The sequence below is a fragment of the Acinonyx jubatus genome, chromosome A2 (assembly GCF_027475565.1).
Source record: "Acinonyx jubatus isolate Ajub_Pintada_27869175 chromosome A2, VMU_Ajub_asm_v1.0, whole genome shotgun sequence".
Lineage (NCBI taxonomy): Eukaryota > Metazoa > Chordata > Mammalia > Carnivora > Felidae > Acinonyx > Acinonyx jubatus.
Genome location: NC_069383.1, coordinates 63,682,645 through 63,708,668, shown reverse-complemented (window position 1 = coordinate 63,708,668; position 26,024 = coordinate 63,682,645). Strand labels below are relative to the sequence as shown.

At 37.0% G+C, this 26,024-nt stretch overlaps 1 protein-coding gene and 1 long non-coding RNA gene across 4 annotated transcripts in view; one reads left to right on the top strand and one right to left on the bottom strand.

Moving 5' to 3' along the window:
* The first annotated feature begins 2,661 nt into the window (after positions 1-2,661).
* Positions 2,662-25,682, top strand: LOC128314784 (uncharacterized). The gene is made up of 4 exons (XR_008296826.1): positions 2,662-2,836; positions 17,871-17,938; positions 21,333-21,464; positions 25,076-25,682. It is a non-coding gene; the product is annotated as an uncharacterized LOC128314784 (long non-coding RNA).
* THSD7A (thrombospondin type 1 domain containing 7A) overlaps positions 12,671-26,024 on the bottom strand; it is a 434,325-nt gene continuing 420,971 nt past the window's right edge. For 2 of the 3 annotated variants that reach the window (XM_053218410.1, XM_053218411.1), the window contains 5 exons: positions 25,113-25,208; positions 21,773-21,855; positions 21,219-21,429; positions 18,715-18,802; positions 12,671-18,035 (listed from right to left, as the gene is read on the bottom strand). In XM_053218410.1, the coding sequence (XP_053074385.1) occupies positions 17,951-18,035; positions 18,715-18,802; positions 21,219-21,429; positions 21,773-21,855; positions 25,113-25,208 (563 nt within the window). In that variant the 3' untranslated portion in view covers positions 12,671-17,950. The remainder of the gene's footprint in view (positions 18,036-18,714; positions 18,803-21,218; positions 21,430-21,772; positions 21,856-25,112; positions 25,209-26,024) is intronic. The other variant, XM_053218412.1, reaches the window with a different exon arrangement.

The window sequence follows — 26,024 nt, the reverse complement described above, 5'->3', positions numbered from 1 at the left end:
TCCCCAGCTCCTTGAAAATCTGGCATGCTGTAGAACAGCTCTTTTTGCGTCCAAGTAGTGCTGGAACAGATTGCTCCTCCCTCATAAAGCCAGCTGACATGTGATTCCCTTCTGGCAGCCACCCAGTCCCACCTGCCAGCAGGTGGCACTGAATGGAGGACTTCTGAAGGCCTCTTAGTCCCCAGGGCTGAAAGATTAACCTAAAAGCAGAGTGGGAGCCAGCTTTCAAAGGACAGTGTGGTGGGAGGAGTGAGGGATTGCTTGGAATGGTGTCTCCAGGATCCTGTCCACAGCTCCGCCCCAAGATCTAAGTCAGTGTTCTGCCTCTGGCTGCCTTGTTCCTGGCTGTGTGTCCCACTGGCCTGGTTCTCTGGCCTTCCAGAGGTTCTGTGAGCTACCTAAGAGCCTATAACATGTCCCTTTCTGCTTGAACTTGAGGGAGACAATTCTGTGATCTGCCACTAAGAATCCTGACTGAATCAATGTTCTTTGCTCATCTTTGAGTAATTCACTGGGTGTGAAATTCTGGGTTCGAGTATATTTTCCCTCAGACTTTTATTTTTATTATTCCATTTTCTTCTTGCAACTTGTATCTCTGCTTCTCATTCCCTGGTAAATCTGTTTCTTCTCTCTGGAAGTTTTGTGAGTTTTTTCCTTATCCTAAGTGTTCTGAAGTGTGTCTTTCATTCATAGGTATGAATTGATGTTGTTTTTCCCTGTGTCTTATTGAGTACTCATACTGAGCCCATTCAGTGTGATATTTACTGCAGAGAAATTCTTCTCTGCTGTCCTTTGTACGTTGCCTTCCATCCATTCCCTCTGGTGTCTTCTCGATCTCCTCTGTGACTGACACCATAACTTCTTGACCTATCCCACATATTTAAGAAGTTCTTTCATTCTCTTTATGACTTTATTTAGTAACCGCATATGAAGCCCTCTCTCTGTGCCTCTCAAACTTCCATGTGCATACAAGTCACCTGGGGATCTTAGTGTAAATGAAGATTCTGGTTCATATTGTGTGGTGGTGCCTGAGCATCTGTATTGCTGACGGGTTCCTGGAGGTGCTGGTGCAGCTGGTCTGCAGCCTGTACCTTGTAGAGCAACGTCTGTGGCCACATGCCAGGCATTGCAGGTACAGAAATGTGCACTGAGATAGGGACTGGACAGTCAGCTGGCGTGGGGAGCTTCCTCCTTCACTCACTAGCCATATGACCTTGGGAAGGCTCAGCTAATCTCTTTGAGAATGGTTTTCCCTCTACAAAATAAAGATCTTTGTCCCCATATGTCAGATTTCCTGCAGTGATTAAGTGTGATAGTTAGCCTGCACACACCACAGGGGGCATGAGGTGGAAAAAGGACACCCGTGGGCTTCTGCTGTCAGGGGTGGGCTTTAATGATGCCAGACAGAAAGTGTCCTGGTAGCTAGGTCTTTGCCCAGTGGGGAGGGATCTATTCTCAGCTTGACCTCAGCCATGAAGTTGGTTCTTTGAGTTGAAGGGATTAGAACTAAACACCCACACCTGTTTCACCCCCACACAGATACAATCCCCACCCATTGGATAGAAACAAGCACACTCAATTTCAATAAAGACAACCTTCTGGGTGAGCCACACAGATACAGCAAATCATTCTGTGATTTATGGAGTATATTGAAAGAACAGATTTCTGTTAAAAACATAAAGGCAATATTTCAAGTGGAAATTGTGAAAAGTCATGAGCAGAGAGTGAGGCTAAGACCCTGGTATAGGGAACAAACCTTGCCCTAAAACCATTGACAGGTATGGTAGCTCTGAGCGGAGGGAATGAAAAAGGAAGAAAGGAAATCAACCTTGACTGAATAGCTATTTCATGCCAGGAATTCTGCAAATATTATCCTGGAGTCCACTGTGATAATACGGGGTCCACCATGGCTGGAAATGAAAAGAACAGAGTAAACCACACAGAGGATAAATAGCCACAAGGCATCAAAATGTGAGGATAAATTGGCCCACAGAAATGTTAAAAATTTTCCCCGATATTGAAAATATGGATTTGTGTTTGGTTAGAATCTTGCTGTTTATACAAGCAACATTTAGTTACAATTTTGGTGTTAAGAGGCCAATTTAATTATCAGGCTAAAGACTTCGTAATGACATTTTTAGAAACAGTTTGAATAAACTTTGTTAAACCAAATACAAAAAGGAAAAGAAATGCCCAAAATCACTAGAATCTTGAAAGTAGAAAAGTGAACTCCACTCGAATGTGCATAATTTTCTATAAAACAAAAGAACTTTCCCGCAAGAATTGCTATGTCATTTCTCCTGGTGGGTAGGCTACAAGAAAGAGACCCCTTTCTATTTCTTTCAAGGCTCAACTTTTCTAAGTAGATTGTGATATTGTGATTTATAATAAGAAATATTTATTTGGTCTTAGTCCAAGTTTCCTGGCTCACAGCTCCTAAAAGCCTTGGAATTTCCTGGGATGGAGAGCAACACCGGTGTCTTTCATTATGTTAATGAGGTGAGTTTTGGACCCCACCTAAGGGTAGGTGTTGTTTGCTAGGAGAACCAACCATGTGATTGGTCCCACCCCCTGATTCTGGGGGCATGGGGAGGGGCTGGAGACTGAGTTCAGTCCTCAATGGTCAAAGGTTTAATCAATCATGCCTGTGTAACAAAACCTCCATAAAAACGGAAAACGAGGGTTTTAGGAAAGCTTTGGTGATCTCGCGCGTGTGCTGGAGCATGATGTCCTGGAGATGGCATGGAAATGAAATTCCGTGCCCTTTTCCCATGCCTTGCCCCATGCAAATCAGCGGTTTCTGAGTTTTATCCTTTTATAATACATCCGTAATTGAGTAAGTAAAATGTTTCTCTGAGTTCTCTGAGCTGCTCTAGCAAATTAATCGAAACTAAGGAGTGGGTTGTGAGCTCTTTGATTTATAGCCGGTCTGGTCAGAAGTAAAGATCAGGGCCTGGATTTGGGACTCGCATCTGAAGTCCAAGAAATGACATTTGGGAACCTCCAATTTGTAGCAAGTTGGTCAGAAGCTCGGGTAACAACACGGGTTGTGATTAGCGTCTGAAGTGGGGGATGGGTATTGTTGCAGGACTGAATCCTTAAGCTGTGGAACCTGATGTTACCTCTGGGTAGAGAGTGTCAGAATTGAGTTGAATTGTAGGACACCCAGCTGGTGTCCAGAACATTGCTTGTTGACATGGTGAATCTTTCCCAGATCCACCCCTGGGATTGGGTCCAGGAATCCAAAGTAATATTCTTACCATATGGGTCTCTCCTTTAATGCTCTGGCTTTCCCTGTCACCTGTATTCTACTTTATTTTCTCCATGGCAATTTTTGCCAACCAGTGCATTATATTTCCTTATTTTTGTTTTTATTGTCTCTCTCCCCTCATTTGGATGTATGATCAGTGAGGGCAAGTTTTGTCTTTTTTTTTTTTTTTTTTTTTTTTGCCACTTCCTACCATTGAGAGCCTAGAATGGTGCTCAGTACATAGTGTTTCCCATAATTTTCACTGAATTGGTAGAGAAATACTTATCACTGCCTGTATTTGGGGAATACTTATATCACCTCTCCTTCTGTTTGAGAGGTTTTGGATTGCTCACTAACCAAGTGCCCTTCTCAGGCTATCAGCGTTGTCTGTAATTTCCTCTCGATGTAGTATATAAATATAGTTTGCCAGCAGTTATATTACCTAAGCAATTGGGGGATGCTAGGACTAAGTCTTCCCATTTGGCAAAATAATAGTCTCATTACACCTGCCTTTGGATTGACCACTGACGTTTTGTTCCAGTGTTTTCAAATTTTTCTAACAAGCTTAGGGTGGAAGATAAAAGCTTCTCATGTGTTTTTTGTTTTTGTTCTTCATAGCCTTCTAATACAGTGTTTCAGAAGATGTATAGTGATAATCCAATTAGATAAACATTTGTTCCAATATTTTTACCCAGAGGCCTCTGAAACACATTTTCCCCCCTCACTATCTACTTTATTAGCTTCAACAATTGAGGCTGAATATCTAATCAGAAAGACAATGATCAGTTCTCTGTGCTTCCTAGTTGGTGTTTGATGTTTTCCGAAGGCCAGATGAGCCGCACACATTTTGCTCATTATCTGGTAAGCACCGACCACTACAGACAGAAACGGGGCTGCTTTTTCCAGCTGCAGAAACCTTTCTTTTCAGTCCATTAAACTTAACTTGTTTAGCAATAGCTAAAACAAGATAATTCTTATTTGTTATTTCTTTGGCATTTCCAAAGTTCAGTCTTACATTAGCAACAATGAGCCAAAGGGTTTCAAAGTTTTTTGTCTTTATTTTTTTAATTTTTTTTTTTTTTATTTTGGAGGATAGGGGGTTTTAGGCAGGAAAAAAGATTGATTCCGAATGACCACTATTTAGAATTATTTTTTCTTTTATTTATACTGAAGGGCTCTTGTTCACAATTGCTTTTTAAAATATTTATTATTCGTTTAAAAAGTTCAGTATACTTACCATATGTTATATTAGTTTCGAGTGTACAATACAGTGGTTCAACAATTCTTCACATTACTCAGTGCTCATGACAAATGTACTCTTTGTCCCATTCGCCTGTTTCACCCATCACCTCCACTCTCCTTCCCTCCCCTCTGGTAACTATCTGTTCTCTTTAGTGAAGAGCCTGTTTTTTGGTTGGTCTGTAACTGATTTTTAAGTTGGCTTTACAAATGCATGATTAAGAGGAAATGAGGTTCATACTGTACTCAAAAATCTTGACTCTCAATTTTCAATCATTTGTAACATTTAAAATAAATGGCTTGATCAAAACCACACTGATATATCACCTCACGCCAGTTACAGTGGCTAAAATGAACAAATCAGGAGACTATAGATGCTGGAGAGGAGGTGGAGAAACGGGAACCCTCTTGCACTGTTTGTGGGAATGCAAAGTGGTTCAGCCCCTCTGGAAAACAGTGTGGAGGTTCCTCAAAAAATTGAAAATAGATTTACCCTAGGGCCCAGCAATAGCACTGATAGGAATTTACCCAAAGGATACAGGAGCGCTGATGCATAGGGGCACTTGTATCCCAATGTTTATAGCAGCACTCTCAACAATAGCCAAATTATAGAAAGAGCCTAAATGCCCATCAACTGATGAATGGATAAAGAAATTGTGGTTTATATACACAATGGAATACTACTTGGCAATGAGAAAGAATGAAATATGGCCCTTTGTAGCAACGTGGATGGAACTGGAGAGTGTTAAGCTAAGTGAAATAAGTCATACAGAGAAAGACAGATACCATATGTTTTCACTCTTATGTGGATCCTGAGAAACTCAACAGAAGACCATGGGGGAGGGGAAGGGAAGAAAAAAAGCTAGAGAGGGAGGGAGCCAAACCGTACGAGACTCTTAAAAACAGAATAAACTGAGGGTTGATGGGGGGTGGGAGGGAGGGGAGAGTGGGTGATGGGCATTGAGGAGGGCACCTGTTGGGATGAGCACTGGGTGTTGTATGGAAACCAATTTGACAAGAAATTTCATATTAAAAAAATAAAGTAAATATCAAAAAAATTAAATGGCTTGAAGACCATTTTTAAACCATAATTAAGAAATATTTTGTGAATATGTGTGTGTACTGTGATTTCTCACTAATTTTTGCCATTACTGAGTTGTGAAAAATTAAAGACAGCAATGAGAAAATCATACAAGGGTGCCTGGGTGGCTCAGTTGGTTAAGTGTCCAACTCTTGATTTCGGCTTAGGTCATGATGTCACAGTTCATGATTTCAAGCCCTGCATAGTGCTCTGAGCTGACAGTGTGGATCCTGCTTGGGATTCTCTTTCTCCTTCTGTCTGTCTGCCTCTCCCTTGCTCATGCCCTTTCTCTCTCTTTCTCTCAAAATTAAATGAACAAACATTTAAAAAAAATCATAAAGATACAATCTTGCATAGTGTCTTGTGTTACATATGCACCATTACTTAAACTTTCATTATTTATATTCTTTGTCGTTGCTTCCATGTTTTTAACTACAAATGTGCTAAATATCCTTATATCCTTGCACACATGCTTTATATCTTTTTGCACATGCACCATACATTTTCTGTCTCCCTCTATCTGTCTGTAGACTTGACGATTATTTCTCAGAAGTTGAGATACTGGGTCAAAGGATATGTTTATTTGTAATTAAAAAGATAGTGTCCCCATTGCCCTTCAGTGACTAGAATCAATTAATATTTTCCTAAGATTAAAAAAAAATCTTTTTTTTTTGCCTCATATTTGATAAGATTATGTATTGCCAAACTTTATTTTCTCCATCTTTGGGTCATTGTTTTAAGTGGCATATCTTTGACTATGAATGTTGATGGGAATCTTTTTGCTAAGTTCAAAAGTCATTTATTTTCCTTCTCTGTTCCAGCCCTGCTCATTTGTCCTACCAGAAAGTAAAATGGAACCTTTAACCAAGGCTTTTGATCCTTCCTTAGTAAAACAGATCCTATGAAATATGCAGGAACTGATTATTATCAGTGGTAGGAACTATTCTTAATACTTACATACCCAAAGGACTGTGCTGATGCATGGCATTGTAGTCTAAAGTGAGATAATGTACCAATTTATTGCCACATCTGCTTTGATTATGGATCCATAATTAGATTTAAATGTTTCTGGCCAGCAATTGCTGATTTTTGAAAGCCACTATGGTGCTAATTCTGAAGGGAATTGTGTCAAATAACTGTTTATTTATTCTTAAATTTTAGAGAGAGAGAGAGAGAGAGAATCCTAAGCAAGCTTCACACTCAGCTGGAGCCAGACAAGAGGCTTGATCCCAGGATCCCATGACCTGAGCCAAAGTCAAGAGTCAGATGCTCAACTGCCTGAGCTACCCAGGTGCCCCTCAAAGTCTTCTCTAGTTTTTTTTTTTTTTTTAATCACTGGTCAAACATTGCCATAATCCTTAATGCATAATACAAAGTGCGTTATATCATGATTACTACCAGGCATGGCCTCACTTGATCATTTTTTTTTTACTCCATTATAGGACACCTTTTAATTTGATTTTCCTGTAGATTGTTACATATAGATATTAGAATAGGCATGCACACAAAAATTAACTCTTGTGGGGTGCCTGGGTGACTCAGTTAATCCTCTAACTTTGGCTCAGTCATAATCTCATGGTTGCTGGGTTTGAGCCCCGTGCTAACAGCTTGAAGCCTGGAGCCTGTTTTGGATTCTGTGTCTCCCTCTCTCACTCACTGTTTCTCTCTCTCTCTCTCTCTCTCTCAAAAAATAAATAAACATTAAAAAGTTAAAAATATTTCAAGTGTCTTTTATACAATTGCAGATCAAAATTCTGTACTTAATGACTCCTTCTATGTCCAGGATACTTTTTCTTGATTTTTTTTTTTTTTTTTTTTATAAATAACTTTTCCCGTAGGTGGTAAGGTAGTGCCATGAGAAGAAAAGGCTAGTAGCCCTTTGGCAAAGATAATAAGAAGTGATAAACATAAAAAAAAATTCCCCAGCAGACAAATATAAGTGAGTGAACCTTTTATGAAGATAAATTTTGGAAGGGTATGGTTATATGTCAGCTGTCAGACTAGCAGCTGGAGGGTCCCTGGGGACGTGGTTTGACAGAGTCTTCACTCCGATCACTGTTTATTAAAGACTGGGCTATGAGCCTATGCCTTTCCATAAGCTGTTCACTTTCTCCTCCATGTTACTTTCCAGACTTACTGGCTGACTCCGATTTTGAAATTCATGTTACTTTTCCAGGAAATCAAAACATTATTTTCTATAGGGAATGAATTTTAAATGATTTATTAATGTATGTGCTTGGTTGTTGACAGTCCCCCTCTATTGTTCCAAAGTGAGTTATGGGGATTTAGGAAGCACTCTGAATTGTAACTTTATACTGTTCTATTTCTGCTTTAAAGCAAATAGCATTTCACTTGGTTGTTATTGATACCATAAAATAATATAGTCAGGTTCCTTTTCTATCCTGGAACAAGGGCTTCTAGAAATTTGCAATTGTTCTGTTCTTAATCAGCTTCCCTACCTCATTTGCCATTTTCTCAGCTCCCTCTTATAACTGGCATATTCTCAGTGGTCACTCCCCTGTGATGTTAGGCTTTGTCACTACTGTTTTTATTTCTTCCACTTCTTTTAGGGTTCTGTCTATGTCAACAGTGTGCCTTCTGAAGAGTGTAGGTTAACATACTTCTGGAAAGTTAAATTAAAATGAAATGTATTCATGATGGAATACTAACATCTTTCACCTTTAGATGAATTGTTTAACTCTGCTGGCCTCCTTGTATTTGATCTGCTATGTGATCTTAACCACTCTTTGCCCATAAACCTTGCAGTTCACTAATTACTTTGTTAATTTATTCATCCAACAAGAATTCATTATTCTTACTATGTGCTGGGCTTCATTCCAGGCAAGGAGAAAAACCAATGATGACCTGGCCTCTCCTGTGTGTGAGAAAGTGTAAAAAACTACACACACACACACACACACACACACACACACAAACACACACACACACCTAAAAAGATATGTAGTATCAAGTGCCATAAAAAAAAAAAAAAAAAAAAAAAACTAAAAAAGGGCAGGAGGATAAAAATGACAAGGATAGTCAAGGAAGGTGGCATTTGAGCGCACACCTGTATAAAGTGAGAGAGTGGCCAGGCCTACATGGAAGTAAAGAATGTCCCCGGTGGAAGTAAGAGAAAAGGCACAGCTTTGAGAAAAGGGTGGTTTTAACAGAACATTGGGACCCAGCTTCAGCACTCCCATGTGACACTGTCCTCAATAGCATGAGATGGCGGTGAGCATGCCCAGGAGAGAGCAAAGAGCAAAGAGTGAGGTGGCAGAGGCCATTGTAAAAGCATCTCTGTCTGAGATTCAAAAATAATAGTAATAAATTTTGGAGGAATAAAATCTAGAAAGCTCTCTTTACTGAAAGGTTAAAACTATTGAAGGCATTAATAACCACATGGCATCAACAGAATTGTCATTTAAAAATCATATGTACTAGATAACTGAATCCAATATTAAAAGATGAAAGGTTGCTCAAATTTGCTAGTTGTCAAGGAAATGGAAATGAGAGAGAGTGATGTTTTATTATAGCTTGATGGGGACTTTTTTTTTTAAATGACGTATAGTTGACACACAAGTTTACATTAGTTTCAGGTGTACAACATAGTGATTTGACAGGTCTATACATGTGCTGTGTTCACCACAAGTGTAGATACCATCTCTCCCCATGGAACACTGTTACAATGTCATTGACTAGATTTCCTATGCTTTACCTTTTATCCTGCTGACTTATTCAGACTTATTCATTCCATAACTAGAAGCATATACCTCCCACTTCCCTTCACCCATTTTGCCCATCCTTCTTCTCTCTCCTATCTCTGGCAACCACCAGTTGGTTCTTTGTATTTATTGGTCTGTTACTAATTTTTTTTTTTTTTTTAGATTTCACATAGAAATGAAATCATACTATATTTGTCTTATTTCACTTAGCTTTATACTCTGTAGGTCCATCCCTATTGTTGTAAATGGCAAGATCTCCTTTTCTATGACTGAGTACTGTTCCACTGTGTGTGTGTGTGTGTGTGTGTGTGTGTGTGTGTGTGTGTATAATGTATATAAATGTGTGTGTGTATATATATATATAATGTATATAAATGTGTGTGTGTATATATACACACACACCATATTATCATTATTCATTCATCTATAGATGGACAGGGGTTGCTTCCATATCTTGGCTACTGTAAATAATGCTACAATAAAATAGAGTGCATATATCCTGAATTAGTACTTTTTCTCTGGGTAAATATCTAGTAGTGGAATTACCAGGTTGTATGGTATTTCTATTTTAAAAAATGTTTATTCATTTTGAGAGAGAGAGTGAGAGAATGTATGTGTGTGAGAGTGGGGGAGGGGCAGAGAGAGAGGGAGAGAATCTGAAGCAGGCTCTGTGCTGTCAGTGCAGACCCTGATGTAAGGCTCAATCTCACAAACTGTGAGATCATGACCTCAGCCGAAATCAAGAGTCAACAGTTGGGCACTTAACCAACTGAGCCACCAGGCACTTGTCATATTTCTATTTTTAATTTTTGAGGACTCTCTAGTGTTTATCATCCTGACTGAACCAATTTATATTCCCACCAACAGTGCATGAAGGTTCCTTTTTCTCCCCTCCTCACCAACACTTGTTATTTTTTGAGTCTAGCCATTTTGACCAGTGTTAAGGTGATAATCTCATTGTGGTTTCAATTTGAATTTTCCTGATGATTAGTTGTATTGAGCATCTTTTCATGTGTCTGTTACCCATCTGGATGTCTTCTTTGGAAAAGTGTCTTTTCATGCCTTTTGTGCATTTTAATCATACTATTATTATTTGGTGTTGAGTTGTATAAGTTATTTATATATTTTCAACATTAACCCCTTATTGAATATAACATTTGCAAATATCTTCACCCATTCAATAGGCTGTCTTGTTTTCTTGAGAATTTCCTTCTCTGCGCCAAAGCTTTTTATTTTGGTATAGTCTCAAAAGTTCATTTTTGCTTTTGTTTACCTTGCCTCAGGAGACCTATCTAGAAAAATATTATTAAGGTCAGTGTCAAGGAAATTACTACCTATGTTTTAGGAGTCTCATGATTACAGGTCTCACATTTAGGTCTTTAATCCATTTTGAGTTTATTTTTGTGGATGATGTAAGGAAGTGGTCCAGTTTCATTCTTTTGCATGTAGCTTTCCAGTTTCCTTAATACCATGTACTGAAGAGACTGTCTTTCCCCCATTGTATCGTCTTGCCTCCTTTGTCCTAGATCAATTGATCCTATAAGTGTGGGTTTTTTGGGGGGGTGGGGGGCTCTGTTTCATTGACTTATGGGTGTGTTTTTGTGCCAGTACCATGTTATTTTGATTACCACAACTTTATAGTGTATCTTGAAATCTGGGATTGTGACCCCCTCTAACTTTGTTCTTTCTCAAGATTTCTTGGGCTATTTGAGGTCTTTTATGTTTCCATACAAATTATTCTGTGAAAAATGCTGTTGGTATTTTCATAGAGATTGTATTCAATCCGTAGACTTCTTTGGGTAGTATGGACATTTTATCTATATTCGTTCTTCCAGGCCATGAGCATTGAATATCTTCCTATTTGTGTCATCTTCAGTGAATGTTGTTTTGGTTTTCAGAATGTAGGTTTTTTTGTTTCCTTGGTTTATTTTTAGGTATTTTATTTTTGGTGGTGAAATTGTAAATGGAATTGTTTTCTTTCTCTTTCTGCTATTTTGTATATAGACACAACTGATTTTTGTGTATTATACTGCAACTTTACTGACTTCATTTATTATTTCTAATAATTTTTTGTGGAGTCTTTAGTATTTTCTATGGGTTTGGGTCTTGTCATAACTCAAATTGTGACCAAAAAATGGTGAGATTTGCCTTAGGTGTTGATGAAATTTGGGAGGAGGCAAAGGCCATTTTACTTGTTTGAAAACAGTAATACATAAAAAAAGGAAACCGATTTCTATTGTATCTACTAAATTCAGCCCATTTTTCTCTTTCTCTCTTCCTTCCCCTGTTCGCATCATACTTAGAAGACTATATGATCAAGAAGAAAAACATGGGCAGGACCCACATCAGATTGTTAAATCAGGCTGCCTTAGCAGGGAGATGCTATGGAGTAAGGTGGAAAGGGGAAGGGAAGGTCATCTGGAAAAAAAAAACCTGCAATAATAGAAAGCATGACTGCATTTAAACATTTTGTATGTACTTAGTATCTTTGGAGAGTAATGGACACTGATGTGAACTGCACTTTGAAGTGTGTGTTGGCTTTTCTTTGGAGTATGTTCGGAGTTTAATGACAGAAATCACTAGGTACTTAGAAGAAGCAAATATGGAATATAGACCAGTCATGTTCATGTTTGTGTTTGCAGGACATAAACTGGAGTTGAAACATAAAACCTGAAGTTAGTAATTTGACACTGCATATCTAGACACATAAAAAAGAATTATCTGGGTGATTGAAACATGTTTTCATCTAGATTCAATTGTCATGAACAATATGGAATATAAGGAGACTGAAAATGAGTTTTCATCAAGTACTTGAGGCTAGCTGCATATTTTGAGGGGTATCATATATGAAGTTTAAGGGTTCCCTTCTTAATTATATTGCGGCAAACAGCTATTTCAGAAAACGTTTTAACTCCTAGCTGCACTGGCAGTAATTTACACATCCCTTTCTGATTTTGTGAATGTGCGCATCTTAATTTGGAAACAATGTGTGACCTCCTACCTTGTTTGATAGGTTTGGTCTTTTATTAGTAGACATAAGGAGAAAGGCATAGGGAGGGATTTGCCTTCCAACTGAGGGGGCAGTTAGTGTTGCACTCTGTTCGAGAGTGTCTTATTATCCTCTGCTGGTGCTCTTTTAATTGACTGGACACCAACAGGTCATTTGTCCACAATGATGAATGTGGTGGCCTCAGCAGACTTTTAAAGTTAAGGTTTGTGTCTCTTGAACTTTCTCCACTAGAGTTATTAAAAAAAAAAAAAAAAAGATTCAGGAACAGGCAATAGAGCAGTAAAAGTGTTTGGATATTCACTGAAATATATATATATTTTAACCCACCTATGAGCAGCAAATGATGCAAATTAAAAAGTACACTTGAGTAGAATGAAAATGATTTCCATGTTTATGTTTGTCGGCAACGTATTTACAAATAACCCATATGAAAATGTAAAAAAGCATATTACATCTTCACATGCCATCTGTATTAACTGAATAAAGCTAGTGACATTATTTTCAAATCTGTAATTGTACATAGACATCTTGTGCATTAAAAAAGAAATGTACATAATTTAAAATAAATTACATTACACGATTTACAAAGTAATATTAACAAAAACTTCTTAGACAGCTGCCTCCTTACTTAAACAAAATAAATATTCAGGTAATTAAATTAACAAAAAAACACTTAGGGGATTATAATTTATATAAAGACATATTGCAAATTTAATAAAGTTATATTTTACAATGACAGATACTGATCTCTTCAAATCTCTGTGCTACAAATAGGCAGGAAAAAGTACCAGAGAGGGGATCTTAATGTTTACTTTTTAAAAACAAACACACATAGATTGCTGAAAAATAGTTGTGAAAATTTCATTGAAGTTTCAAAGTAGATGCTCTAGAAACTATTGCTTTTAAGAAAAAAAAGTCTACGAAACACAAGACTGACAGTTTTACATTCTAAATAGACTAGAGATTTTGATTGCTGAAAACATGACTGCCACGAACTAAAAGCTTGTGTATACTGTTCGTTTTCAGATCTGGCTGGGTAGAAGCATGAAAACATAAAACTACAACGTTAACTCTATCCACTTAGCATGTTTTACTCAATAAAGTAGACATAACCATTTTCAGTGTCCCTGCTAGACAGAGAATTACCATCATCACACTGCAAAACATCCTTTTTATGAAGAGTCATGCTTGCTAGGCCCACACTCCAGTTTAAGAGGCCGAAATCCTCTTCTGTAGTCACGGCTACCTGAAGATGGGACCAGGTGGGACAGGCAGATGTTGTATTCTCACATGTAAACTAGACCTAAGAAAGCTCACTTGCTGACAAGATTCTTCACAAATTCTTTCCCGTAAGGCTCTCCCTTTCAACACCTTCGGACTTGGTGGGAAATAGAACAAGAAACACGTTTGAATTTGGCAATACATTTACACATACATCTCAGATGATTTTGGAAGCATGATTCTTACAAATCTATTCAAACTCCCACTAAGCCCAAGAAGGGGCTCTCCTTTCTGTAAGGTACAGGCCTGCCTTCCTCTCTTAACAGGGTGGGACATGAGCACAGAGGTGAGGAGGAGGGAGAGATAACTGGGTCATACTTAAGAGGATAGAAATTGACATTTTTACAGAAAGTCTTTTTTTTTTTTTTTTTTGAGGGGGGTATGTCTTCTACATCTTACATTTTGTTTGAATCAAGATGTTCACACTCTAAGTGACACTTGGACTGTAATAGGTAAGAAATAGCTTCACCTTTCCCCCCCTTACTTAACACTTTGAGCATGCACTGGTAGATGGCAGTTCTGAGAAAAGTAGACAACATTGTTAAGAGAGCAGAGAGACACCAGAGAAAATGATCATAAAGGAGCAATGGGTACAGAGATTTAGAGGGGGTTACTGAGAGATATTACTTCCTGTAAGAAGTTCTGCATATGTGGCTTTATCTTGGAATGTCCAGGAACTTAACAGTGTTCTGATTAAGCCACAATGAGCATTGCCACCTACCTGAGGGCAAAGGAGGGTTACAGAAAAAGCCTAACAGCATGGCCTGAGACATGGACATTACACAAGGTAAAAATCTCACACTAGAGACAAATCGAGTAAAGGGTGATTTAAGTAACTTCTTCACTCATTAAACATAATTCCTTTTTTTGAATGTCTTCCATACAAAAGTCATGACTAATTGTTTTACAGTGTCTAGCAGAGTATCTTACATGTGATAATTCAAGAAGTATTTGTTTTGTCATAAGTGATTTGTGCTTTGTTATAATTAAGAACATACTTTTATGCACTCCTTTCTAAATTAGCTTGAAGCTACACTATAGTGTCTTCAAAAAGGCTTTCAAATAAGAATTCTGGTCCATATCCTAGATGAGATAGTGATAAAGAAGCAAATCACCCTCTAAAGAGAGATCAGTTGTGCCAATTTTGTGTGGTTTCTATTGAAACAATCCAACAAAATAGTATAATACTGTGTCATTCTTTTTTTCTTTTTTTTTTTTTTTAAACCAAACAGACCTTCATGTTTATAGAGCCGTAGTTCTAAATCTTTTATGGGCTCAAAGGTCATTTTGGTAAGGCAAAAGTGTCAACGGACCAGTTACTAGTATATCCCCCTCCTGAACTGCTAGAATTGAACAGGAGGAATAAAATATTTATGACATTCCAGTAATGTACTTCACTCATTATTGCCTCATGCCAGGAACAAAACTAAGGCTATTTTCATGTTGTAAACATGAATATAGTAACCTTCATTTGTCCAAAATAGCCAGCTGGCTACATGTCCTGCCTTCCATCTTTGTAACAAGAGGCCACCCAGTATTTATCCTAACAGTGAACTTCCAATACGTTCCCTAGTGTTAGGTCACATTGAACCCAGTCTCCTTCATATATATAGTGTTGTCAAATGTAACTAATTTAAGAATAAAATAATGTATTTTCATAAAATTAATTTTGATCAGTTCATTAATTCTTAATATATGGGTTACACGATACTGATCTGCCTTCTGAATTAGTGACCTTTTACAATATCAGAAGTATAGCTTTTGTGCAATGCTATTTTATTCTATTCAGTAACTTCAAAGTTAGTAGGTGCTGCATGCGTTTTATAAGGCTGTTAGCTAAATTCTTCAAGTAACTGCAGATTATTTCTCAACCATTTTGTACAAATGGAGTTCATTTTATTCAAAGAGATCAACTTGAGGATTATCTGGAAGACCCCTGAGTGCATACACTGACGATCACAGTTTTAGAACAATCATATGATTTTTATTCCTTCTCTTCAATAAGACAGATGCAATGGAATTTGTTTTTATGAGTTTTTTTGTTTAAATCTTTGATTTACAGTAAAATTCTCATCTTTGTGACCACCTATTTGCTTTTAAATGATTTGCTTTGCCTAATACAGTGAATGTTTAATAAGGAATTAGTGCTTTCTACATTTAATTCTTGGTGAAATAGGTAGAAATTTGTTAATTTTTGAGGCAACAACATCTGGTAATCTGATGTTTTTTGTAATCTTTGCAAATAATCCAATGAACAGCAGGGGGAGCTCAAACTCTACTATGAATGTAAAACACCTAGTCTAAACCACTTTTATAGCAACACAGCTATGTTTAAGATAAAATAGCTTATTATACTATTTTTAAAAGACCTGAAAACCTAATGTCCTCCCCTCTACAAAATGTTGTTGCAGTAAATGTTGCCTGAAAAATGGAATTGCTTTTTAATGGCACCTTTTGAATTTTCTTTTCACACACAAGAAGTCTACCAAATCAGATAGATAGTACTTCACTGTGTCTTTCCCAGGGCTACTTCTGTGAAAAATACAACTACTTCCAAACCAGTGAAAAAGTTGAATGGCTCCTTTTCACTTTTGAAATTAAACAGTTCTCATACTCTAAGGTAAATGAATGAAAACAAAAGACACAATTAAGAGGTAAGCACTGAAAAAACTTCTAGACCAGTGGTCAGCAAACTACAACCTGCAAATGAATGTGACCTGATGACTGTCTTTATAATGGGAGGTTTACTGGGAAACTGCCGTGTTCATTCTTCTATGTACTGTGTATTGTCTACACCTGCATTCTTCTGATGACAGAATTGAGAAGCTGTGACAAAGACCTGGCTGAAAATTTCTACTATCTGGGCCTTGACAGAAAATTTTGCGACCCTTGGTCTAGATATTTAACAAAGCCCTGGGCAAAACACTTACTCTCTCTTGAAAATTTTAGCTTTTGAAATCATACAAAGACTCCTTCAAATTTTAGTAGTAAGAAAGACACAACCATGGATACATTTGACATGAAACGAAGAATGTGAATCAGGAAAAAGAAGAGTCACCACACAATTTTGATTCCTTTTAGTTACAAAAATTATCAAGACCTTATTTTCTCCGTCTGCTCAAAATTAAAAAGACACCCAGCTCCTTTTTTTCTTTTCTTTTCTTTTTTTAACAAAGATAACAAATATAAAAATCTAGTCATAAACAGCCTTCAAAGTACAATTAAAAACCAACTAGAGAGATCCATCTTTTGAAAGGTTAATGAGTTCGGGATTTGAACATTTAAATCCCTGCCATGTGGTTGATTTCGCAATGGCTGCAGCAATGAGGAAGAGTGTATACAGCAGATGTAATAGCGAATTCCATCCTGTTGCCATCCAAACTGAACTTTGTACTCTTTAGAATACAAGAACTTGCAAATGTCTCCATGACACTCTGAGCACATATGTCTTCATCCCATATGAAAAGAGGCAGTTTCTATGGCAATACTGGTTAAGTGCCTATCATGCTGCACTAATATAGTGCAAAAATGTGCCTTCCATATAGCAAAAGAGATGCAGGCAACCAGTTTGAAAATTAGGGAAAGTAGAAATATATTAACACAAGCAAATAAGTTTTCCAGACAATAACCACTATAAAATACTGAACTTGAGGACTTTTTTTTTTTTTCTCTAAGATCCTAGTACATGTCCAGCATTCGTATTGTGGAGGAAGACACGAACTAATTCCTAGAAGGAAGTCTTTGCCTCTGAAATGCAGGTTAATGAAAGCTATCATCAACGACCAAGATGCTGAATTTACTCAATGGGTTTTCTGCTCCGCTTAGAGCTTATCTTTTATTCGCTTATCTTTTATTCACCATTAAAATTGCTTATTAACAAGTACGTAGTCTGACGTAGTAATGTGTATCATTCAATTGCGTATACATGTTGTTAGGCTTCACTATAGTATTGTAGAGATCTTGGTATAAACTCTTCATGCTAAAATGTTGTTACGGGTTAACACTGCCGACAGAGGCTTGGATCAGGCATCCTAACTGAACAATTCCACAACCATATTTTAGAGATGAATGTGAATTGTCAGTTGGTAGATTTCAGAAAAGATCACAGAAAACTTAGAATGCAGCATGTATTCAACTAAAACTCCTAGAATTCTCAGGGCTGTTTTTTTTTTTTTTTTTTTGTTTTTTTGTAAGTGGTACTGTCTTAATATCTCCAATGGCACTGTGATTTTCACTCCTTTCTTTGATGTTCTTTTAAAAAGTTACATTGCATTTTAATTCACACAGTATGAAGAGCTTTGTGGCTTCTGGATGTCTACTGCAAAGTCAGAAATCTGAAACTGGTTGTTGCCAGGGTAAGTTATATTTTACATGTCTGCGTCTCCATCATAGGCTAAGGTTAAAGGTTTCAGTCGGTTGTTTTGCCTTCTTTGGGGTTTCTTTGGCTTTTTGCTGTAAACAACACAACAACAGTAGGAGAGAGAATCATTTGTAAATTTTACTGTTTCAAATGACAAACTTTGAAATGTATTGATAAAGTTGCTAATTGCCTGTATGACCAAATTCAATCTTAGAATTGGATACTCTGGTATCTTTGAATTTCTTAGGTATGGTCTGAATAAAATGGAAAAAGAACTCCTCCCGTATTTTATTATCTTATAAAAGTGAATTATCAAATGGAATTCCTCTGGTACTAACAATGGAAATACTGTAGTATAGTCATTTATATTTGAGCAGAAATCTTCGTAAATAATACATAATTTATAATATATGTTTAAAAAGGTAGTTGAATCGGATTAGGTATGACCATAATCTCTTCCTCCAGTGGTAACTGAGGATCAGTCTGGAGTTCACCGTAAGCATATGAAGCAGTATTCTCTTGCAGAACCAAGGAGAACACACTTAAGATGACCTGGCGCAGCTCTGGCTCATTTTCAGATTTCAAACGGCTCAGATTTGGTAGGTTTTAGACCAACTATGACAGAAGCCATTTTTATTTAGAATTGCAGACGAACACTCAATGTGGAATACTTATTTGATATAGTTTGCTGTTCCTGTGTTATGGTCAACCGACAGTATTTTTGCTGAAATAGATTGTTGTGCCCCCTTAGATTGTGAAATAGTTACTCACCAAGCTAGATAAATCATGGAGACAATAAAGATGAGTAACACAAATGCCCCAGCTGCTACACCGTAAACCCAGGTCTTTAGTCTCCCATCTAAGAAGAATGGATATTAGTCATTAATTTACATTAGTTTGGTGTGTGATTATATATATATATATGAGACAGTCTTTAACTATGACCAATGACCAGCCACATATGACCACATTGTTTCAAAACAAAATGAATTATTGCTTAGGCACAGTTAATGATGAATGCAATGCTGCTACTATGAGTTAGATGCTGCTTCATTAAAGGTAAATTATCAAGGAGACTTGAAAGGCAAAGAAATAATGTTTTCAATTAAATTTGTGTTCAGATTTCAAGTTTATATGCCTAAATTTTTGCTGCTGCTTAACTAAATTTTAGTTCAAATCAAATATGTGTGTAATGCTAAATAAACATTTTGTTCTGATTTTCACTCTAAGAATGGCAATTACAAGAAGAAAAATAATGCAATTTCAAGAAAGTCTAATAGCTTAGGGTTGATGCAGACAGGTATTTGAACATAAATTGTCACTTTAGCCTTTTTTTTTCCTAGATGAATTGAAAGTGAATCTATTCAACATTTTTTTTAGAATTAATCTTTTATCTAATTTACACTTACACTGTATTTTAAGGTTCATTTGACAACATCATTTGCGAAAATAGCCAAGTTTGATTATAACATATAACTTTTTAACTCTGAATAATTTTTTTCTAACTTTTCTATTATATGGAATTAGGCAAGACAGGAACTTCCCTAATTTGGTTTTCTGGTCTTATTTTCTTTGAACTTCTTAGTTTTGTGTTGAGAATAAACTTCAACTAGAAGATAGTATTAATAACCTTACCTAACTTAATCTGAAACTCACATCAACATATATTTTCTGTTGCATACATAAAATTACAGGTGCTATTGGTGCAAAAATTATAGATTGGGCAAATGGACTTCAGAGACACTCTGGTTTATTTAATATTTGGAAGGCATCAAAACCAAATGTTTTTTCTGCCTGAAGCTGGATCAACCCAGGGGGTCCATTAGTTGGAAACAATCTGTTAATATTCTAAATAGCCTTTTTTTCAATTCTAAAGACTTAAAAAATTAGACACTGGTTTAAAATCTGCCCTGAGAGTTCTTCAACAAATAATCTTTGAGTTCCTCAAAAACCAAGAACAAGGCCTAAATGTACTTTTTAAGAACATAAACCTTTTTTAATATACTAAAATACTCACTTTAGGGAAGCTATATATTAAACTTAAAACACTCTTTTTAAAAACCAGTTTTGATTTGAGGAGATGTGCATGGATTCTTATTCAAGGTCACAATTGCTAACAGCCATTTGCTGGTCCACGATCTTGAATACTGAGAGAAGAGTTTCCCATGTTTGCAAAGACAAGTCAGCTTTGCAAAATATATTGTATTTCAGCTAAGAACCTTACCAAGGCAGGGATAATGTGGTTAAATCACAGTATTTGAGCTATCTCACTCCAAAACTGCAAATACTTAAAATCCTAATAATGTTTCTCCAGTAAGGGAAAGTGTTTTGACTTAATACATTCCAAAGAGAGATGTGCTAGCTATGAGGATTCTTTCTTTTCTCATGTTTCTAACAAGTATAAGGTAGACTGCACCTGGCTGTGCCTGGAGATTTCCTTTGGTCACTAACTAGCAATTCCTCTTGGTGTAAGAAACACCATCATGATCTTACCTACCATATAGCCTTCATAGTACAATTTTAAGCACCAGCGTTAGTTCCAGGAATAAGCATATAGTTGATTTCAACTGGGGAGAGAAAGTATACAGAGTAGGGATAGCATTTTATTAGACCCTCAAGCTTTTGCCTGTGTTGGCTTCAAGTCCATTACTAGACACATTAAGAATGTCTGCTTAATATGACAGGGGTCTGGTCAGTCTTCAAATTTAGATCATCCCATCTAGACAGGAAGGCTCCATCCCTGCCCTTCTGTATCTGATGCTAGTACGGGTTCTGATTACTTCAGTTTATCAAACGGAAGAGCTGATAGAAATTGGGCTGGCCACCAAGTGCCCCTTGGCACAGCACTGCATTACTGATGTTCCTATTTTAGGTTCAAATTATTACCCGTCTGTGGTCAAATGAAAAATTCTTGAATGTCTTCACAGTTTTATTTGTTCCAGTTCTGAATGACAATATACTTTTTTCCTCATTAATATTTTCACTGTTAGATTTCTTTATTCAATATGATCGTAATTATACTTGTAAATGTAGGTCTGAGATCAAAATAACTAATATCCTAAATTTTTTTTCCATAGAAGAAAGTCATTTCTCTTAACTTTGAGCATGAGTGCTTTTTTTATAATAGTAAAAACATAATATATGGCAGTATCAGAATAAATGAGTACAGATGAAATAATAGCTCATATGAAAATGCTTGCTCATTCTTTTAATCCTTTGACATGGTTAAATGTGTAAGTAAGAGATTCTACATCAACACTGTCTTGTCACTTCACCTGGCCCAAATGGCTGTAGAAACCAGGTCCTTCCCCGTCCTGTTGGGTTATTGGAGGATGGGGTTGGATGTACTGCGCGACTCGTTTTCACATCTCCTCTTTTGTCCTCCACAGTGGGTATCACCACCACGGGGATAAGTGTGCATTGCTCAAGTGTACCATTAGAAGACATGACTTCAGTGTATCCTTCTTCACAACTGCATGTCCTCATCTGCAGGAGAACAAGAGGATTTCTACACATATAAGGTGATCTTTGAAAGCATGACAGATAGGACTTGAAGAGAAGGCTTTCAAGAAGTATTGTTTTGGAAGTTTACCACATGTAGTTTCTGTCTTAACTATATAAAAAAGGACATACATTTTTTACTGTACACAAATTATTCTAACAGAAACAAGTACGTTCAGAATTATTTACATTGATAAACGGAGAGGTCCAGAAATTAAGTTGCAGGCCTCAAGACGTGCGTTTTGGCGGGGGGAGATGGACTGTACAAGAGTCAGTGGGGGGAGAAATAATGAAGCTAGTTTATTTATCCTAATGAATTCACACATACCTCACTACAGTAAGAGTGGGGTTGACTACACGGTGGGTTACAAGACCTGTCAGCATCAGGCTGGCGCACCACCAAGCAGCCCCCTGCAGAACAGAAAATCATACATTGACAAGCAGCATCTCTTGCAATGATAGAAATACACTATTGTATAGACGTCTATTCTTTGAATCCTGAACCACTTTGGGAATCCATGGATTTTTCCGAGAGCAACTGATTGTGAGATAGTTGGTTAACCTTGACCACTTTATACAGGAACTTGAGGCTCTTCTTTTTTATTTTTCTTAACACTTACTTATTTAAAAAAAATTTTTTAACGTTTATTTATTTTTGAGACAGAGAGAGACAGAGCATGAACGGGGGAGGGTCAGAGAGAGAGGGAGACACAGAATCTGAAACAGGCTCCAGGCTCTGAGCTGTCAGCACAGAGCCCGACGCGGGGCTCAAACTCACGGACCGTGAGATCGTGACCTAAGCTGAATCCAGTGCTCAACCGACTGAGCCACCCAGGCGCCCCAACATTTACTTATTTTTTGAGAGAGAGCGTGAGCAGGGGAAGCACAAAGCGAGAGGGAGTTACAGATTCTGAAGCAGGTTCCAGGCTCTGAGCTGTCAGCACAGAGCCCAACGTGGGGCTCAAATTCAAGAACTGTGAGATCATGACTTGAGCTGAAATTGGATGCTTAACTCACTGAGCCACCCAGGCACCCCAGAGACTCTTGTTCTTCTTCAGAACAGATGGCACAGAGCCTGGAACTCAGCAGGTGCTCAGTAAGCGCTTGTTTTTTAGTTGCTACTTTGAAAACACTAATTGCACAAGGGCTATTTCTATCCTAGTTCCCCCTGTTGGCCCAGTTTAACATTACAAAACAGATTTAATTTTCCTTCAAAGTTAACTTTTTTCTTGGCTATTCAAATAAATAGTTGTCATATTCTTTGAGATGTCTCTTTAATTTACGTGACTACCACATACATGTTCTTCTTTAATAATGCATATTTCTTTGAGAAAATTTACAATTCCTGCTAATTCAGGAGTTGTGGGGGTAGAGGAAAGAAAACACTTGTAGCTACTAGGAGGTATATTTATGTTATTGTTTAAACTTGACATGGCAGCTCTGTTTTTTCTTCCTTCTCTTTCTTTTCAAGTAGAGTGTGCCTGCATAAATTGTTAAAAGTGAGGTTTTAAGATGGGAACAGATGTCCTAGAGAAACCATATTGCTGATATGGAAGGAACTTAGAGTTTCAAACCATACTTGCTCACTTGAACAGAATTTTAGGAAAGCAAAGTTTTTTCCTTTATTTATGGAACTGATCATCCCCTGGGATTTAATCAAAGATAACTATTGTTAATTCTTTGCCTTATCTCTCAATAATGTAAATACACTATTCATCAAAAAAAAAATTGTGATGGGAAAGCAGTTAGTCATTGCAAGGCAATTGCAGTTAAATGTCCATGTTTGAGTTATTATCATTAAACACATGAAGAAAAAGGAAAATAACATCTTGATTTCTAATAAGGACAACTTCATAAAACAGAAGCAGGGGGTCAAGGTAGGTAATATACTTCACATGCTTGTCTATTTCTCATAAAGAAATCTTACCACTCCTAAAAGATGGAAGAAGAATGCATACAGAGTTTATCACAAATCATTTACATGTTGGCTTTTTGGTATCAAAGAGTATTAGAAAGAAATACATGGAATATTTAACGAATTAAAAAGAAGGTGAACATATGATTTCTACAGTAAGTCTTTTAAAATTTGACTTACCTTGACATTGGGGACTATCCCCAATTTTAGTGAGAAAAGAGCTTTTAATATGTAGAAGAAAAGGCAAACAAATATTATTTGCATCCATATTTGGAAAAAAGCCCTGAGAAGTAATAGGACCCTCTGGGGAAGCTGCAACAGCCCCTCTGAATAGTTTAAAGAATGCAGACCTTCATTTTCAACACTTGAGTCGAATGTACCACCTCTATAAATGCCTTCAAATTTAGAAAATCTATGCTTCCCTTCCCAGGACTCTTTCTCCCTATATGCCTCTTAACAGTGGTGTGGTTGGAACCTTTTCTGCCTAATACTGAGAAAGAGCAAAGAGTTTCCTGGCAGGGGTCTCTTCTTTGTTATATATGTGTCCACTGGGGGTTGCTATTATCAATGGTTTCTTGATACAGATTTGTCATGTATAAAATCTTACCTTCACAAAAACATAATTTGATATCCTGTTCCAGCTTTCATAGGGAGGAAATAAGTAATTACGTTTAAATAAATGCAGGTAATTTAAAATTTAATATAAAAATTGATGCTTTCCAAAGAGCATATTGATTCCTGTTCCTGTTATCTTGATGTATATATTACAGCTAAATTTATAAATGGACATTACTCACAGACACCCAAATGCACATTACTTTCTCTCCCTGCCAGAGGGTCAAAACGATGGCAGTAAGTCAGTAGGTTCCCCTAAGCAGTTAACTGTCAAACTCATGCTACTGCTGCACTATGAAGATCTCTATAGATGAGACTTACACAAATAAATTGTTGAAGGAGAGATCTTAGATCTTTGGGTCATATGTTTAAGGTTGAGGTTCTGGCTCCAACCTTGTTTTTTTTTTCCTAGGAAATTTGCAAGGTGGTTCAGTACATACCTGGAGCCAAGTTTCTTGCTACTTCATAGGGACATTAAGATCCCTTGCATTTACTGAGTTTAGATAAGGAGACTTGAAGTAATTGCAGATTAGAGAAGCTCTTTGGGGGTCTATTTGGGTCAAGGGACATTTCAGAAAGATTTTTCATTTGAATTTCTTCTTTGAGTATAGAATTTTTGAGTGGAGACAGAGTGGGTTAGCTGCCCAGATAGTCTGGGCTTGAGATTTGCCAACAGATTTTACCTATTTAATAAATAGAAAACTAAAACATAGATTTCTGAATTATCTAAGTATCAAGGTACTTAGATTTGTAAAACCATACTCCCTTTGTAATACTTTTGGTCTGCATGTATATGGTCTCTAAGATCCAGAAACAAAATATATATCTATATATTTAGCATGTGGTAAGTTATTCACATATAAAAATTGTTAGAAAAGATAATCTGAGAATTATGATAATTTATTGGAATTAGACTATTTTAACCAAACTCATGCAGCAATGTCTAAAATGGCTAGATGAGGGAGAATTTAATTGAAACATTAAAAAATAGTCATTGGTCACCAGTTATATATAGCCTAGTTACTGAATTCAAAACATGTTTTGGATACCTTGAGTATCTTTGTTTCCTTAATTGTTTAACCAACTGCATGTGTGTTACAGGAAGACTTTCAAAAACCAAAGAAATTTGGAGGTTTACCTGTTACGTTTATACCATCTGACCTTTGACACCAGACTGTTCGGGAAGAACCTTTCCAAGCACTGGCCATCCATTTGTATTCATAACACTGTCCATCTGCAGGGACACAATAAACATGAACAGAAGCATTCTGCTGTCTAGAAGGGCAATCGTGGGGAAAGTATATTAGGAAGATATTTATAAACAACTGAAAAGTGGTGAATCCATCTCAAAAATGATTCGAATGTTACTGTCCTAAAATTACCATAGAAATGTTATAAAATTCCCTATACATTCCTAAATCCCAACTAATGTTTTATGTCCACTGTCATATCTGATGTGAACTTGGATTTTTAATATAACGTAACGTTCAAAGTATTATAAAATATCAAATTTACATACAGGGGCAAATAATAACAAAAAAATGTTCAATTACTTATGCAGTTTTAACAAATACTACCATTTAGACATGTTTGCTTTAGTTTTCTTTTGTCTGTTGGGGAGTGAAAAATAAGATGAACGTGATGTCCTATTATTAGGTCCTCTTCCTGTTGTGATATTCCTCCATATCTATCCAGCAAAAGCCACTATTTAAAAATTTTTTTTCAACGTTTATTTATTTTTGGGACAGAGAGAGACAGAGCATGAACGGGGGAGGGGCAGAGAGAGAGGGAGACACAGAATCGGAAACAGGCTCCAGGCTCCGAGCCATCAGCCCAGAGCCTGACGCGGGGCTCGAACTCACGGACCGCGAGATCGTGACCTGGCTGAAGTCGAACGCTTAACCGACTGCGCCACCCAGGCGCCCCAAAAGACACTATTTTAAAGTAGATACATGGATTCCTTTCCCATGTTTTTTATTCTTTTAATATAATACGTTATATGAGGTATGTATATATCCATAAAACACAGCACATCTGGTCCTCAAACAAC